Genomic DNA, 17,723 nt, shown 5'->3' on the forward strand with positions numbered 1-17,723 from the left:
CATGTGTCAAAATTCTTCACAATGTAAAAGAATATGGCGGGCACGAATATCGCCATATGTTAGCATGTTCGGCGAATCGCGAACGGGCAAAGTTTGCCGTGAAACGACCGCCGGGTGAATCGCAAGACCATTTCTAATCATAAGTACAGTGGAATGCAAAAGTTTGGGCAGCCCTAGTCAAAGTTACTGTTACTGTGAACAGTTAAGCAAGTTGAAGATGAAATGATCTACAAAAGGCATAAAGGTAAAGATGAAACGCAATTGTCAACATTTTAAGCAATATTAGTGTATTATTTTGGTTTTGTACAATTTTAGAGTGAATAAAGAAAAGGAGTAACATGTAAAAGTATGGGAAACCAAGGAGATTTGGGCACTCAGATAACTTTGACTAAGGTCTTAGACTTTAAATAGCCTGTTAGGGTTAAGGCTTGTTCACAATCATCATAAGGAACGGCCAGGTGATGCAGATTTCAAAGCTCTATAAATACCAAGACTCCTCTAACCTTGTCCCAAAAAACAGCAGCCATAGGTTCTTCTAAGCAGCTGCCTAACACTCTGAAAATGAAAATGATTGAGGCCCAAAAAGCAGGAGAAGGTTATAAGAAGATAGCAAAGGGGTTTTCAGATTGCCATTTCATCAGCTCTAAATGTAATTAAGAAATGGCAGTAAAAAGGAATAGTGGAGGTCAGGAGAAGGTCTTCAAGAAAAATTTCAGAGACAGATTCTCGTAGGTTGCTAGAAAAGCAAATCAGAACCCCCGCTTGACTGCAAAGATCTTCAGGAAGATTTAGCAGACTCTTGAGTTATGGTACATTGTTCTACTGTTCAGCAACACCTGCACAAATTAGCCTTAAAGGGTTGTCAGGGTGTTCAGAGCTGAACCCGGACATATCCCTGTTTTCATACAGACAGGCCCTCTGATATAAGCATTGGAGCATTTCATGCTCCAATGCTCTCCTTTGACCCTCGCTGAATCGCACAGGGCAAAGGCTTTTTCTGGAGATCCGGTGACTTATAGGGCTCTCCATGGGTAAGCTAGGGTGATTCCACATAGCAGTGAGCCCAGTGACATCACCGTCACTAATTGGATGAGCTTTAGTGCTGCTCTAACCTGTAAAACGGCTAGAGTAGCACTAAAGCCCGCCCATTAGTGCTGGTGACATTACCAGAAACACTGCTAAGTGGAAGCCTCCGTCTAGAACTGTAAAAAATATAAACAAACAGCCCTTGCCCTGTGCGATACAGCCCAGGGCAAGGGCGAGCATCGGAGCATGAAATTCTCTGATGCTCATATCAAAGGGGCTGCCTGGGTGAAAACGGGGATATGTCTGGGTTCAGCTCTAAACCCGGACAACCCCTTTAATGGAAGAGTCATTAGAAGAAATGTTCTCCTGTGTCCTCACCACAAAATTTTGCATCAGAAGTTTGCAAAATAACATATAAACAAGCCTGATGCTTTCTGGAAACACATCCTGCGGACTGATGAGGTTAAAATAAAACTCTTTGGCAGCAATGAGCAAAGGTATGTTTGGAGAAAAAAAGCCACAGAATTTCATGAAAAGATCACATCTTCAATCATTAAACATGTGGGTGGATTAATCATGCTTTGGGGTTGTGTTGCAGCCAATGGCATGGTGAACATTTCACGGGTAGAGGGAAGAATGGATTCAGTGGAATTCCATCAAATTCTGGAAACAAACATAATACCAATTGTAAAAAAGTTAAAGTTGAAAAGAGGATATAACAAAATAATAGCAAAGACAGGTGCACGCTGCAGTCTAACTAAACCCTCAAACTGGTTTTAAAATTGAGAGATTAGTCAACATATCCTACGGTGTAGGACATGTCTAAGCCCGGGCACCACGCTATTATTTTGTTATATTGTTAAATTGATTATTACATCCACAAAATTGCTACCTTGTGTAGGATGTCTATTGTGGTACTTGTGGTTCGCTGCGGGCATCCTCCACCGTATGCATTTTTGCTGGGGATCGCCATTAGCAACGGGCCACAAGTGCAGGATTTGCTCCCCTATATATATGCACGACTGCATGTGGGTTTGAGCAACTCCAATTTAAATGTGCCTGTTTTCCATCTACAGGTCACATTTAGGTGCACCTGTGAGGCCTGGGCTATATCAGCCAGTCTTGAGTGGGACTTGCAGGCAGACTCCTCCCTCCTCCCACTGCAAGCATGGTCACATGCTGGAGGTAACTGGTGAGTTGTTTGTGAGTCGGCCTCATGCTCCTGTAATTTGCCCACTGGCTCCTGGTATTGCCCATACGGCTCAGTTAGGAGAGTGTTAGGTCCCGGGCTACTTGAGAATCCTTGGCGCGGTGCCCGGGCTTAGACATGTCCTACACCGTAGGACATGTTGACTAATCTCTCAATTTTAAAACCAGTTTGAGGGTTTAGTTAGACTGCAGCGTGCACCTGTCTTTGCTATTATTTTGTTATATTGTTATATTGATTATTACATCCACACAATTGCTACCTTGTGTAGGATGTCTATTGTGGTACTTGTGGTTCGCTGCGGGCATCCTCCACCGTATGAATTTTTGCTGGGGATCGCCATTAGCAACGGGCCACAAGTGCAGGATTTGCTCCCCTATATATATGCATGACTGCATGTGGGTTTGAGCAACTCCTGCTAATACCACGCTAGTCTTTTCAGTTTGAAAAGAGGATAGTTTCTACAAATGGATAATGAACCTAAACACCCCTCAAAATCCACAATAGACTACATCAAAAAGAGCAAGCTGAAGGTTTAACCGTGACACTCACAATCTCCTGATCTGACCATCATTGAAAATCTGTTGAGAGACCTAAGAAAGCATGCAAGACGGCAGAGAAAGCTCACAGAATTGGAGGACTTTTGCGAGGAGGAATGGATGAAAATTCCTCAAAGAAGAATTGAAAGTCTCTTGGTTGGCCACAAAAAGCATTTACAAGCTGTGATACTGGCGCTACTAGGTACTAACCATGCAGAGTGCCAAAAGGTTAGTTTTGGGCCTTTTTCCTTTTTTTGTTGTTTTGAAAATGTAAAAGATGAAAATATAAAAATGTGCTTTGCTTAAAAGACAAGATCATGTCCAACTTGCTTTATTGTTCATAGTTATTTTGACAAGGGGTGACCAAACTTTTGCATGCCACTGTAGGTCAAAATACTGATAATACCTCATTACCAGGATTAACTTTGAGCTGTAAACCAACCTGGTAAAGCACAGCTATTCTCAAAATAATAGCATCAAAGATGCATCAAATTCATTTTCAAGGACACTGGAAAAAGTCTAAAATTTATAATTTAACAAATTTACAGAAACATTCTGTTCAGCTAATTACTGGATGAGGCAGGTTACTCTTGCTGCTAATTCCCGGACCAGGAAAGACAGACCAGCATGGCCTGGTAAGTGTCAAAATAGAAGAGGGTGGGGACTTGTTAGAGTGAGTATCACATTTTTATTTAATTTTTTAAACCACTCTGGACAACCCCTTAAATTTAAATGGGGCTGATCTGAAATATAGCACATGGACAAGAGTGGTGTAGATAGATAGATAGATAGATAGATAGATAGATAGATAGATAGATAGTCTAAAATAATGTTAGACCAGCACCATAGTTGCCAACTGTCCCGAATTTGCAGGGACTGTCCCTGGTTTTCTGAGACAGTCCTGGGAAATTCAGGCTGTCATGTTGGAAATTCCCATAAATGGTATTCCCAGGGAGTGGGGTTTTCAATGTCCCGATTTTTACCAACCTAAACATTGGTAACTATGCAGCACCTCCAAACTATGCATAAATAAGGGGCTTAGGTACAAGCTACCATGGCTGCAATGTAAAAGCAAACAAGAACTACAAGTAGCAGCACACTGCAGTGTGCTACTACTTGTTGTCCTCATTTGTAGATAGATAGATGTTTGTCAGTAGTAAAATACCTGTGAATCCCTCCACTCTTAAAGAATATCGACTTCCAGCATATATCCGTATAGTCCATAATCCATGTCCAGGGTTTTTCAGCAGATATATTGAGCCCCAAATTTCTGAAACAATCTGTTTTAGTTGAAGCTCAACAGCTGCACAAAATAGAAATAGATAAGTAAGTTTACCTAAAGCAGGCGGGGGTAAGTATTATTTGCATAGTCAGGGTACTTACAGTCAGGCCCCAGTACTTGTATGGAGTAGATCACCCCATCTGTGGTTATTATCAGGGCAGTAAAATTATCTGCAACCTCAAAGTTCCCAGAGTTAGTGCCTTCAGTATACTCGCCAGAGAAAAGTCGCACAGAAGTGTTTGAGGGTCTCGAAAGAGTGAAGTCCAAGTATTTAAAGACCTGGAAATGAGGTACATTATAGGGTGAAATCAAGTGCATATAACAAGCAGCTTAACCAATCCGTTTTAGAAGGTAAATAGGACTTTGTTAAAGGAGAACTCCACCCAAAATGATAAAACTCAGATTCAGTGTATTTCCACAATAATTTATATTGTACCTCTGCCCTTGTAGATCGTGTTATCAAATGACATCTCTGCAGCAGTGTCCCAGATAGCCCTGGGACTCGAGCTGCACCATGAATACTCACCAACCAAAAGATTCTGGGAGGGGGACCTTCAATGAGGTGTTGATGGGTTGATGATAAAAATCAGTACAGACATATGGTCATAATACACATCCAAAGTCAACTCAAAGAATGTACAGTAGCAAGATAAAGTATGTGAACCCTTTGGAATGATATGGATTTCTGCACAAATTGGTCATAAAATGTGATCTGATCTTCATCTAAGTTACAACAATAGACAATCAAACTGCTTAAACTAATAACACACAAAGAGTTAAATGTTGCCATGTTTTTATTGAACACACCATGTAAACAGTCACAGTGCAGGTGGAAAAAGTATGTGAACCCTTAATAACTGGTTGAACCTCCTTTGGCAGCAATAACTTCAACCAAACATTTCCTGTAGTTGCAGATCAGACGTGCACAACGGTCAGGAGTAATTCTTGACCATTCCTCTTTACAGAACTGTTTCAGTTCAGCAATACTCTTGGGATGTCTGGTGTGAATCGCTTTCTTGAGGTCATGCCACAGCATCTCCATCGGGTTGAGGTCAGGACTCTGACTGGGCCACTCCAGAAGGTGTATTTTCTTCTGTTTAAGCCAGTCTGTTGTTGATTTACTTCTATGCTTTGGGTCGTTGTCCTGTTGCAACACCCATCTTCTGTTGAGCTTCAGCTGGTGGACAGATGGCCTTAAGTTCTCCTGCAAAATGTCTTGATAAACTTGGGTATTCATTTTTCCTTTGATGATAGCAATCCGTCCAGGCCCTGACGCAGCAAAGCAGCCCCAAACCATGATGCCCCCACCACCATACTTCACAGTTGGGATGAGGTTTTGAGGTTGGTGTGCTGTCCCTCTTTTTCTCCACACATAGTGTTGTGTGTTTCTTCCAAACAACTCAACTTTGGTTTCATCTGTCCACAGAATATGTTGCCAGTACTGCTGTGGAACATCTAGGTGCTCTTGTGCAAACTGTAAACGGGAAACGTGCAGCAATGTATTTTTTGGACAGCAGTTGCTTCCTCTGTGGTATCCTTTCATGAAATCCATTCTTGTTTAGTGTTTTACATGTCGTAGATTCGCTAACAGAGATGTTAGCATATGCCAGAGACTTTTGTAAGTCTTTAGCTGACACTCTAGGATTCTTCTTCACCTCATTGAGCAGTCTGCGCTGTGCCCTTGCAGTCATCTTTACAGGACGGCCACTCCTAGAGAGAGTAGCAGCAGTGCTAAACTTTCTCCATTTATAGACAATGTGTCTTACCGTGGACTGATGAACAGCAAGGCTTTTAGAGATACTTTTATAACCCTTTCAAGCTTTATGCAAGTCAACAATTCTTAATCGTAGGTTTTCTGAGAGCTCTATTGTGCGAGGCATCATTCACATCAGGCAATGCTTCCTGTGAAAAGCAAACCCAGAACTGGTGTGTGTTTTTTAAAGGGCAGGGCAGCTGTAACCAACACCTCTAATCTCATCTCATTGATTAGACTCCAGTTGGCTGACACCTCACTCCAATTAGCTCTTGGAGATGTCATTAGTCTAGGGGTTCACATACTTTTTCCACCTGCACTGTGAATGTTTACATGGTGTGTTCAATAAAAACATGGTAACATTTAATTCTTTGTGTGTTATTAGTTTAAGCAGACTGTGATTGTCTATTGTTGTGACTTAGATGAAGATCAGATCACATTTTATGACCAATTTGTGCAGAAATCCATATCATTCCAAAGGGTTCACATACTTTTTCTTGCAACTGTATATCACATAATTGACAGTTGGTAACTTCAGGGCATCTTACCCCCTCTCTTGGAACACTCAACTCCACCAAGGAATGCCCACTTATGGGTAGCATTAATGTTAGCCCCGTCCATTTCTGGCCTGGGAAACCCCAAATTTGCCAGAACTGTCTCTGAAAATCAGGGACAGTCCCTGCAAATTCAGGACAGTTGACAACTATGTTACCATGTGAATCATCCCGTACTCAGCTTCCAAACGCCACAACAGTATTAATGCACCTTTATGACTTCCTGATCAATGTATAGTTATAATAAAAGTAAAAACTGGGTCAATTACTTTATTCAGATCTGAAAGGGAAACTTGAAAGACATGTCCAAAACTGGCTGCAGCAATATCTCGGTAGATTAGGAAATCTGGATTACTAATGCTTCCACAGAGGCCGGTAATCAGGAAGAAAACCTGAGGACGAAAGGGAAAAAGTACAGATACAGCAAATGTTAACTTGACACTTAATCTACTAAATACACAATTGTAGCAAACTTTAAATGTTGACTTTTTCAATGCCTTTTGTGTTAATTGACAGCGCTGTACATTGTATAGTGGCTTTGCTTGGTACTGCAGCCCAGGCTCATTCACTTGAATGGGACTGGGTTGCACATACTGTAGGCCATGTAACATTACTGGCCATTACTGGAGCACTGCATCTTCTTCAAACAGCTAATTGATGGAGGACCCAATCTGATACTGATGATCTGTCCTGTGGGTAGGCCATCAATATTCTTCTCCTGGAAAACCCCTTTAATATTGATGGCTCATCCATAGAACACTACAATTTATCATTGATCTTGATCAATGGCATGTCTTATACAGTAAATCCACATCATCAGAAACATGTCCCGGAAAAGTAAATGCTGCCCATTTACAGTGGTGACTTGTCAACAATGATGACCTTTGCCTAGGTGAGGGTAAAGCTGCTCATATGACGGTATAGTGACAGCCAGGTTACAGTAGGCTTGTCTGAAGAGATGAGTTTTCAGGTTTCTTTTAAAGGTTTGCATTGTAGGTGAGAGACTGATGTATTGGGGAAGACAGGGGCGGATTGGAAACCTAAAGTGGCCCTGGAAAAAAATACCTAAAAGTGGCCCCATATTGTAGGAGGGTCTAAATTGACAGGAGGCGGGGCAACAAAAGTAGGGGTGGGTCAGCAATACCATAACGCAAGATACCACATACCACAGTGCAGCACAATATATTGCCCCAAAAGCTGTCCTTCTGAGTTGGCCATCAAAAGAGTCCATTTTCCCTCCTCCTCTTCGGGTTCTCTCTGAGTAAGATATGGAGCAGGGCACTTAGGAGATGAGATGTGGGACATAGTTGAATTCAGGAGGGCATGTCGCTGGCCGGGTACATGAGTCCCTGATTCTCACAGTTAATTACCACTGATCGCTTATTATGTACCCAGCCAGAGAGGAGGGCTTGGGCAGCCCCCTGGGCATTGGCCTACCAGGAAATTTCCCTGTAAGGTCTGTGGCCAATCCGCCCGTGGTGGAAAAGAACTCCAGGGTATGGGCTATGAACAGGAGAAATGTTGGAGGTGATTGTGGAATGAGCAGATAAGAGGAGAGTAGAGAAGGTGGTCTTGTGAGGATCAGAGATTCCATGTGGGAAGGTACCAGGAGATCAGGTCTCAGATGTATGGAAGGGACAGGTTGTGAATGGCCTTGTTTGTCATAGTAAATACTTTGTATTGGATTATCTGGGCAATCTGGAGCCAATGAAGGGATCACCAAAGAGGAGAGGACAAAAGAGGTGGATTTGCTGAGCAGCAAAGTGGAGGATGGACTGGCCACAGGGCAGAATGTTGCAGTAGTCTAGGCCGAAGCTGATGAGAGCATGTACAATAATATTTGCAGACTCATGGTTGAGAAAAGCGCAGATACAAGAGATATTTATGAGTGGCAAGCAGAGGAAAGGACTTGGATATGTGGTTTGAAGGACAGAGCAGAATTGAAGGTTATCATAAGCCACCCAACTTGTAGGACTGGGGAGAGCAGCAAGCCATTGACTGTAATAGATAGGTTTGTTAGGAGTGCTGAGTGAGATGGAGAAAAGGTAATACATTCTATAATCTATTCTATTAAATTTTGGGAGAGTAGGAGTCCCAGGATAGAGCCTTGAGGGACACAATCATGGATAAATGTCTGATCACTAGGGGCCCCACCAATCCCCGAGAATATCCCTGAGTCTTACTTTTACTGCTGAAGATATACCGTGTATTTGCCCTGTAGGGTTATTACACCTGTGTTTAGCACTAAGTTAGGTGTGCATGCGCCAGTTTTCCATGATTTGACATGGTGCCCTGAGAACTCTGCCATATCTCTGCATTTAGCGACTGTCTCACTTTCGGATTGAGAATAATTCCAGTGAGGAACTGAACTGTTGCTCTATTCCATGGGTGAATAAACTATACTTCCACAAGGATTTTGGACTGCTGCTTCTAATGTTTGCTAATGTTAGAATCAGGGGGTCAGGACCCCGTTAAGTCTGTACCCATTTAGGACTTAATCCTTGTGCAACTCTAGTACTTGCAATCATTAGAACATGAGTCCTGAGCCCCCATTCTTTCTCACAGCATGACCACAGTGATGAGTTTAAGTGGAGTGTCAAGTGAATATGTGTCCTGTTTCATTGAACGTCTAAGGAGCTGATAGATACAACTGAGCGATGTAATTGGCTGTCCCTGCCAGTTCTATAGACTTTGAATGGGGCCACATCGCATGTGCATGACCTCTGCTCCATTCTGGGGCGGATTAGCCATAGACCTTACAGGGAAATTTCCCGGTGGGCCGATGCACAGGGGGCCACCTGGGCCCTCCTCATGGCCGGCCAGTGGAAGTTTTTGGGGATGTATTTTGTGCTGCTGGCAGTATTTTGTGATTAACCTGTGGTATTTGGCTCTGTTGGGGTGCTATAATGTGCCACAATATGGTATTTCTGGCCCTGCTTTCCATCAATTTGGACCCAACTACAAAATGGGGACACTTTTAGTATCTTTTCCAGGGCCACTTTAAGTTCCCAGTCCACCCCTGGCTCCATTCATCTGTGTTGTGTGACATTGATAACTGATAACTATATCATGATCATACCTGGGATTTTGTGGATGCGATTAGTGAGTAAATATTGTTGACCAGATATGAATTCCAGTAATCTTTAGCAGATGCATCTGTTAACACCAGGATGAAAGAATTGGGTGGAGAATTTTGCAAAGCCAGTTCAAGTCCTTGCATTGCCAGCTCTGGGCAATCACCACCTCCATAGATCATGAGGTTGTTGAAGAAATCACTAAATTGCTGCTTTGATTCGGTTATCCTAATGGGCCCAACAGCTGTGAAATGAAGCAAAACCATTCATGATATCGTTCAAGAGGATTCCCCACCTTTTAATTTTTGTTCCTGATTTATTTGAAGGCTCTCTGTCACTTAAGAGGATTTGGCACTGAAACAGGGCAGATAGGATGTGCAGTCTTTTCAATGGTTTTATCCCAATTGTGTGTTAAGGATAGAGATTATATAAATATCTCTGGTTTTTGCCATGGCTTTAGTCCTCAGGTTTCTACCTTACCTGGATATTGGTGCTTATTACTTCGTCACGAAGAGCATTTTTTTTGTAAGGAGTGGATGCAATGACAGGTGCCTGCGATAGCGCCGCCCCAGTCATTGTACCACTCAGATGCCGCGTTCATACATGATCGTGGCATCTGAGTGTAAAAACAGTGTAAAATTAACAGAAAAAAAGAATGAAATCAAACTTACCGCTTCCATTTGCTCACGATGGTCCAGCCACTCCCATCTTGCTCGAAGATCTGGCGAGAAATTACGTCATCACACCGGCCGGGATTTCGGCCGAGATCTTCAATCAAGAAGGTGGCCCGTCGCGAGCAAATGGAGGAGATAAATATGATTTTTTTTTTTTTTTTTTACACTATTTCAGGTTAAAAAAATCGCTACCACAAAGCACCAGGAAATTTGGCTTTGCGACAAATCGAATTTATCCTGAAATTCGCATCGAATTTCACTTCGGTGGATTCGATTCACTCATCTCTACTTATTATCTTTTCCTTATCATTAGGGATCTGAGAAGAACCTGCTACAGTTGTTTGCCCAACCAATTGTCGCCTATCCACCATCAGCATACCTCCAATTATTTTTTTTCATTATTCACATTCTGGACGTCTTTGATTATTCATAGTACAAATGTAGCACCTAGAGGAAAGCCACCTAGAGAACCTTAAAGGAAATGTGTCATTCATTATTTTTTCTGCCAGTCAAAACCAGATAGTCTCACGTCTCCTTTTTTCTAATGTGTTTTTCTTTTCCGATTACAGATTTTTTAAATTCTATTTCTTGAACATGATTATGGGGGCGGACATTTTGTCTGAGCTGTTTTTAACAGCATTTACAAAGCATTGAAAGAATTGCTTTACAGCAGCCCCATGGGCCATAGACACAATGGTCTGGAGCTGACCCTATTGACCTCTATGGCAGAATTTTCTAGGCATGCTCTGTGCTTGTATCTGTCATTCTAATCCTGCATGTAATGATATCACCTCTGTGTATAGATAAGAAGATAACTGCAGTAAAGTGATCAGTACAGACCAAGAAGTGGCTCCTATTATTAGGCTTAGTGGCCAGTGGGAAAACTGCAGGAATTTATGGTTTTTGTTTGAATATAGATAGTGACATGGAAAATTTAAAATAACATTATCAAAAAATTCTTTAGAAATATGTGATTTAAACAATAGGTTGAAACTATTTTCTGATGACACATTTCCTTCAGTGTTCGAGTTGTATTTTCTAATGGCACCATTTAATATTGCATACGATGTACTGTAGTGGGAAGCTGGAAAAAATGTATGGAACCTACTTAGCTCCTGGGAGAACGCCATCTTTAAGACCCTACATTCGCCAAACATGTACGTGGGATGTCAGGAAGCTGTTAAAAATGCCTATACGCATTAAAAAGTTAAAAATCTGACCCGCCAGTTTCGGCAGGACTGGCCAACTGTCTATTGAGTATGCTGGTGTCTTGAATCTGCACGCTCGGCCATGGATTTCCCCCTTTTGTTTCCGTTGTGATATGTTCAGTTTGGTTTAAATATTTTCATGACGATACTGCAATAATCTGTTCATATTTGATCTGCAAGCGGAATGTACAGTAAGTCCATCAGTGCAATATTATGTAAAACCAGGGACAGTCATGATAACATACATGGATCATTGAACTCCACCATGGTATACTGACGAACACCGCATGGGAACCTGGCAGTCACACGCTCCAGTAGCCAACTATTTACAACCTTCAACTGTTGAAAATCATCAGACATTGACCCTGTTGTGTCCACCAGATATGTGAGGGATGAGGATTCTAGGAGAGACAAAGGAACGTAATAGCAAGTTCATACTACAAGATACACAATATAGATCTAGATAACATAGTAACATAGTTTGTAAGGCTGAAAAAATACATTTGTCCATCCAGTTCGGCCTGTTATCCTGCAAGTTGATCCAGAGGAAGCCAATTTTCCTCACTTTAGGGGAAAAAAATTCCTTCCCGACTCCAATCAGAATAACTCCCTGGATCAACGACCCCCCTCTAGTAGCTATAGCCTGTAATATTATTACACTCCAGAAACACATCCAGGCCCCTCTTGAACTCTTTTAGTGAACTCACCATCACCACCTCCTCAGGCAGGGAGTTCCATAGTCTCACTGCTCTAACCGTAAAGAATCCTCTTCTATGTTTGTGTACAAACCTTCTTTCCTCCAGACGCAGAGGATGTCCCCTCGTCACAGTCTTGGGGATCTTAAAGGGGTTTCCAGGTAAGAGGATAAACAAACAGCTCATCTGAGTTAGAACATGATTTTCTTTGGGTGATGTCCAGGACTCCTTTTTGTGTTTAACAGTTATCGTATGCTCACGTAGTTGCTTACTGTACATGTACATCTTTCTCAAGTTTTTTTTTTTCTTTCAATTTGGTCTCCCCTGACCCGTTTCACCATGTAAACCAATCACTCTGGTTTGTTTCTATCCTATAACTTACTTACCCACTTCCTGTCGCTGGCTCTCCGCTCCTTTTTCTAAGGCTGGGTTCACATCTCAGCGTATTCGATAAGTGCTGTTTACAGGCGTTTTTATCGGGCGTTTTTGAGGCGTTTTTTTATTTTGTAAACGCGCGTCGTATGCGCGTTCTTGCTATTGACCACAGAGGCGTACAATGAAAAACAGAGGTGTTACGCGCGGAAATATGCCCCAAAGAAGCTCCTGTACTTCTTGGGGCGTAGGGCGTTTTACAGCGCGTTCGTACACGCTGTAAAACGCTCAGGTGAGAACCATGCCCAAAGGGAAACATTGGTTTTTGCCTGTTGAGCGTTTTACAGCGCGTAGGAACGCGCTGTAAAACGCTCAGGTGTGGACCCAGCCTAAGTGTGTATACCTATGTCCACAGCTCTCAGTCACTGATAGTTGACCGGGGACGGCCTTAAAGGGCTTCTGTCACCCCACTAAACACTTTTTTTTTTTTTGGTTACTTATAATGCCTATAATGCGATTTATGCATACATACTGTAATTAATCATTTTCGTTCAGCAGATTCTGTTAAAAACTTACTTTTAAAATATGCAAATTACCTTGCTACCAGCAAGTAGGGCGGCTACAGAGAAAGATCCCGTCCGCTGGCCCTGTCAATCAGCATGCGGAGGGGGCGTCTTTAGGATAGGAGGATGCGGCTGCTACCAGCAAGTAGCCGCCCTACTTGCTGGTAGCAAGGTAATTTGCATATTTTAAAAGTACGTTTTTAACAGAATCTGCTGAACCAAAATGATTAATTACAGTATGTATGCATAAATCGCAGTATAGGCATTATAAGTAACCAAAAAAAAAAAGTGTTTAGTGGGGTGACAGAAGCCCTTTAAAGGGTTGTCTCACTTCAGCAAGTGACATTTATCATGTAGGGAAAGTTAATACAAGGCACTTACTAATGTATTGTGATTATCCATATTGTCTCCTTTGCTGGCTTGGTTCATTTTTCCACCACATTATACACTGCTCATATCCAGGGGTTACGACCACCCTGCAATCCATCAATGGTGGTCATGGTTGCACACTATAAGAAAAAATACCAGCTTCTCTGGTGGCCAGGACTGTGGGAGCTCACGTAGGCTGGTACTTTTTTCTATAGTGTACAAGCACAGCCATGCTGCTGGACAGCAGGGTGGTCATAACCATGGAAACTTTCTCTGCTTAATGAATGCTATATGCTGAAGTGGCAAAACCCTTTTAAGGCTATATTCACACGACCATATGTGTTTTGCGGTCCGCAAATTGCAGATCCGCAAAAATACGGATGACGTCTGTGTTGCAAGAATAGGACATGTTCTATCTTTTTTTGCTGGTCTACGGAACACATACTGATGCGGACAGCACACGGTGTGCTGTCTGCATTTTTTCTGGACCTATTGAAATGAATGGGTCTGCATCCTAGCCGCCAAAAAAAAATGGAACGGACAAGGAAGCAATACATGTTCATGTGCATTGAGCCACCAGCGATGTTCCGCAAATGCAGGCTTATCCTGAAGAGACCAGGACTGTGTCACTGGCAAACTTTGTGGGATTGGAGAAGGTCAGTATTATATGGTGCACAGAAAGAGCATGGGGGCACATTAAGCATGGAGGCTCAAAGAAATCATAGGAGCACTGATAGCATGGGGGCACATTGAACATGGAGACCCAGAGAAAGCATTGACAGAACAGGGGCACAAAGAGCATTAGGGCACAGAGAGAATGGAGGCACAGACAGAGCAGGGGGCACCGAAAGCATGGGGGCACAGAGGTTATGGGGATACACAGAGCATGGGGGTACACGGAGCATGGAGGCACAGACAGAGCAGGGGGCACACAGAGCATTGTGGAACACAGATCATGGGGGTACTGAAAGAGCATGGGGCACCGAGAGCATGGGAGTACATACATAGCATGGGGCACAGAGAGCATAAGGGCACAAAGGAAGGGAGCATTATATCATGGGGCATAGAGCATATAGACCTATATAAGGGGCACAGAGCATGTGGCACTATGGGGGCACAGAGCATGTGGAACAATGTTTCGGGGCACAGAGTATGTGGCACAGTATGTAGGCACAAAGCATGTGGAACTATGTATGGGTGCACAGGTAGAGCATGTGGTACTATGTATGGGTGCACAGGTAGAGCATGTGGTACTATGTATGGGTGCACAGGTAGAGCATGTGGTACTATGTATGGGTGCACAGGTAGAGCATGTGGTACTATGTATGGAGGCACAGAGCACGTGGCACTATATATTGGGGCACAGAACATGTGACCCAGTATGGGGCACACGGAATATAGCACAGTATGGAGGAACAGACTGTGTGGCACTGTCTATAGGGGGCACTACGAAGCACAGTGTATGCTGCTATAATCAGGGCATGGTATATGGCAGGTGTCTGTGTTGGTACGGTATAAAGGGTGTGGATGTGTTGAAGCGAGAAGCTGAAGACATCTGGCTGGCAAACTCTGCAGAAATGAATGTTGGCCTGGAGATGCTAATTATAGTGGTCTGTACCGAACATAAAAGAGAAGAACTCTGGAGGAGATGTCACCTATAAGTCAGTAAATGATTATTCTGTCACAGACTCCGTCTGATATTGCCTGTAGTCGCTCGTAGCATTCTCTTTTTGCAAACAACTTCCAGCATACCTTTAGACTAGTTCAAGACTAACTGGAAACTATAGTTTCACACCGTACAGGGCTTGGTCATGGTAACGTATTTATGTAATGGGCTTGTTTCTGGCTCTGCATTTATGTGACAAAATTGGTTCTGGTGCTGTATTTATGTAGTGAACTTAGTTCTGGTGCTGTATGTATGTAATAACCTTGGTTCTGGTTCTGTATTTATTTAATGGGCTTAGTTCTGGTGCTGTATTTATGTCATGGGCTTGGTCATGGTAAAGTATTTGTGATCGGCTTGTTTTTGGCTCTGCATTTATGTGACAAAATTGGTTCTGGTGCTGTATTTATGTAATGAGCTTGGTTCTGGTTCTGTATTTATGTCATGCAGGGGCGTAACGATCGCGGTCGCAGGGAGTGCGACTGCGACCGGGCCCGGCGGGGGGAGGGGGCCCGCTGTACTAACATGTAATGAAGCGCTGTGAAGGGGCCCGGCATGAAGTACAGTGACAATGCCGGGCCCCATCAGGGCGCTCCATTCAGAGGCGTAGCGTGGGGGGGGGCCGGGGGGGCCGTCGCCCCGGGCGCCACTCTGCAGGGGGCGCCGTCTGCGGGGCTGGCACAAATTAAATCGCCGACGCTGTGTTTTTTTTTCTTCACACAGCGTTCGGCTGCAGAGCAGAGTGAGGAGGCGAGAGGGGGCGGGGCATGCACGGCAGTTCCCGATAGGCTCCGCCCACCTTCCAGGCGGGAAGTACAGTGCAGACTGCAGAGCCAGGAGCCGGAGGCAGCAAGAAGAAGCAGAAGATCATGGCTGCAGCTGAATCAGTAGGAGACTGTAGTCCAGCTATGAGCCTAGAGACAGTGATTCAACTTGAATTACTTAGTGGGGGCATTGTGCACTGTCTGTGGGGACAGTATTACTTTGTTGGGGCCCTGGGGCGCAAATTACGTAATGGGCAGTGCCCATTACGTAATTTGCCCGCCAGTGCCCCCACTAAGTAATACTAACTGCCCCCACAGACAGTGCACAACTCACTGCACACTGCCCATTACGTAATTTGCCCCCCAGTGCCCCCACTAAGTAATACTAACTGCCCCCACAGACAGTGCACAACTCACTGCACACTGCCCATTACGTAATTTGCCCCCCAGTGCCCCCACTAAGTAATAGTGCCCCACAGACAGTGCACAGTTGTGGCAGTATTACTTAGTGGGCCACTGGGGGGCAAATTACGTAATGGGCAGTGCGCAGTGAGTTGTGCACTGTCTGTGGGGGCAGTATTACTTTGTTGGGGCACTGGGGGGCAAATTACTTAATGGGCAGTGCCCATTACGTAATTTTCCCCCCAGTGCCCCCACTAAGTAATACTAAGTGGCTGAACAAATGCATGCCCTCGCAGGGGCAGCAGTGCAGCACAATCCACCATTATCCGGCCGGCCAGCAAGTACAGGAACAGCCAAACAGGAGGAGTCAGATCGATGACAGCCAGGTAGGAATCAGGAGAAGATGTTAGAACTTAGATGGATGGATCACAAGTAGGGGGCGTGGAGCGGGCGGCGGCTAGTCGGGATTCGGACTCGAGAGCACCGGCGCTCCCAGGCAGAGTGCGCTCTGCGCGGTGGCCTACTCTGCTTATAGGTGGCGCCGGCCCTGGATTCAAGCGACCCTGAGACAGAGTGAGTGACAGTCAGTGTCACTGTCCCAGAGTCCCAAAGTCCCACCCTGAGTGTGTAATTAGGTCAGTAGTTTACTTTGTTGGCATTGGCTGAGGGCAGGCAGGCTTTAGGGGTAATATATGATTATATGAGTTAAGTGCCAGTAAGTGTCATGAGAGCCAGGCCAAGGCTGCCAAGCAGATGGCACCATGGCACTGCAGTCAGAGTGCTGGTGAAGGATGACCAGGGACACTGAGACAGTACTGCCTCTCTGGGATGCCATCTGCCCATCTCTGCTGTCCATATACCAGGCCTACCCTGGTATATGGACAGCAGAGATGGGCAGATGGCATCCTCTGGGCAGTACTGTCTCTCTGGTCATCCTTCACCAGCACCCTGACTGCCACGGTCCTGCTTGGCCTGGCTCTCATGGCACTTCACTGCCTCGTGCTTGGCTATCAGCGCTGAGTGACTCAGTCACACTGCAACATTGACTGAGTCACTCAGTGCTGATAGCCAAGCATGAGGCAGTGAAGTGCCATGAGAGCCAGGCCAAGCAGGACCGTGGCAGTCCGGGTGCTGGTGAAGGAAGACCAGAGAGACAGTACTGCCCAGAGGATGCCATCTGCCCATCTCTGCTGTCCATATACCAGGTCTACCAGCATTAGCCATTGATATACCACCTGCCTGTCTGGTCACCCCACCTAACACTCACGGAGACAAGTGACTCAGACTGTTAGGTGTGGGGGGACCAGGCGGTATATGAAGGGGTAATACTGGTAGGCCTGGTATATGGACAGGAGAGATGGGCAGATAGCATCCTCTGGGGGTTGTATCTTACATGGGACTGTATGCTGGAGGAGCTGAAGGGAGAGTGATGTGTTTTACATGGGACTGTTTTACATCCCTTCCTTATGTGATTATTCTTTTTTTTTCTATCACCACAGGGACCTTGTTCTGGATCCAGCGGACATCACACCGACGCCAGCGACACCCTGGATGAGGTAGGACCAGATTTTATTAGGA

The 17,723-nt window shown here is 44.4% G+C and overlaps 1 protein-coding gene across 1 annotated transcript in view; it reads right to left on the minus strand.

Moving 5' to 3' along the window:
- Nucleotides 1-11,710, minus strand: part of LOC121008746 (uromodulin-like) — a 32,910-nt gene extending 21,200 nt beyond the window's left edge. Inside the window, exons 1-5 of the mRNA XM_040441441.1 lie at nt 11,563-11,710; nt 9,441-9,679; nt 6,631-6,753; nt 4,156-4,333; nt 3,938-4,075 (exon numbers count right to left, since the gene is read on the minus strand). Coding sequence (XP_040297375.1) covers nt 3,938-4,075; nt 4,156-4,333; nt 6,631-6,753; nt 9,441-9,679; nt 11,563-11,677 — 793 coding nt within the window. The 5' untranslated portion in view covers nt 11,678-11,710. The remainder of the gene's footprint in view (nt 1-3,937; nt 4,076-4,155; nt 4,334-6,630; nt 6,754-9,440; nt 9,680-11,562) is intronic.
- Between the last annotated feature and the right edge of the window lie 6,013 nt (nt 11,711-17,723).

This window comes from Bufo bufo, chromosome 7, assembly GCF_905171765.1.
Source record: "Bufo bufo chromosome 7, aBufBuf1.1, whole genome shotgun sequence".
Lineage (NCBI taxonomy): Eukaryota > Metazoa > Chordata > Amphibia > Anura > Bufonidae > Bufo > Bufo bufo.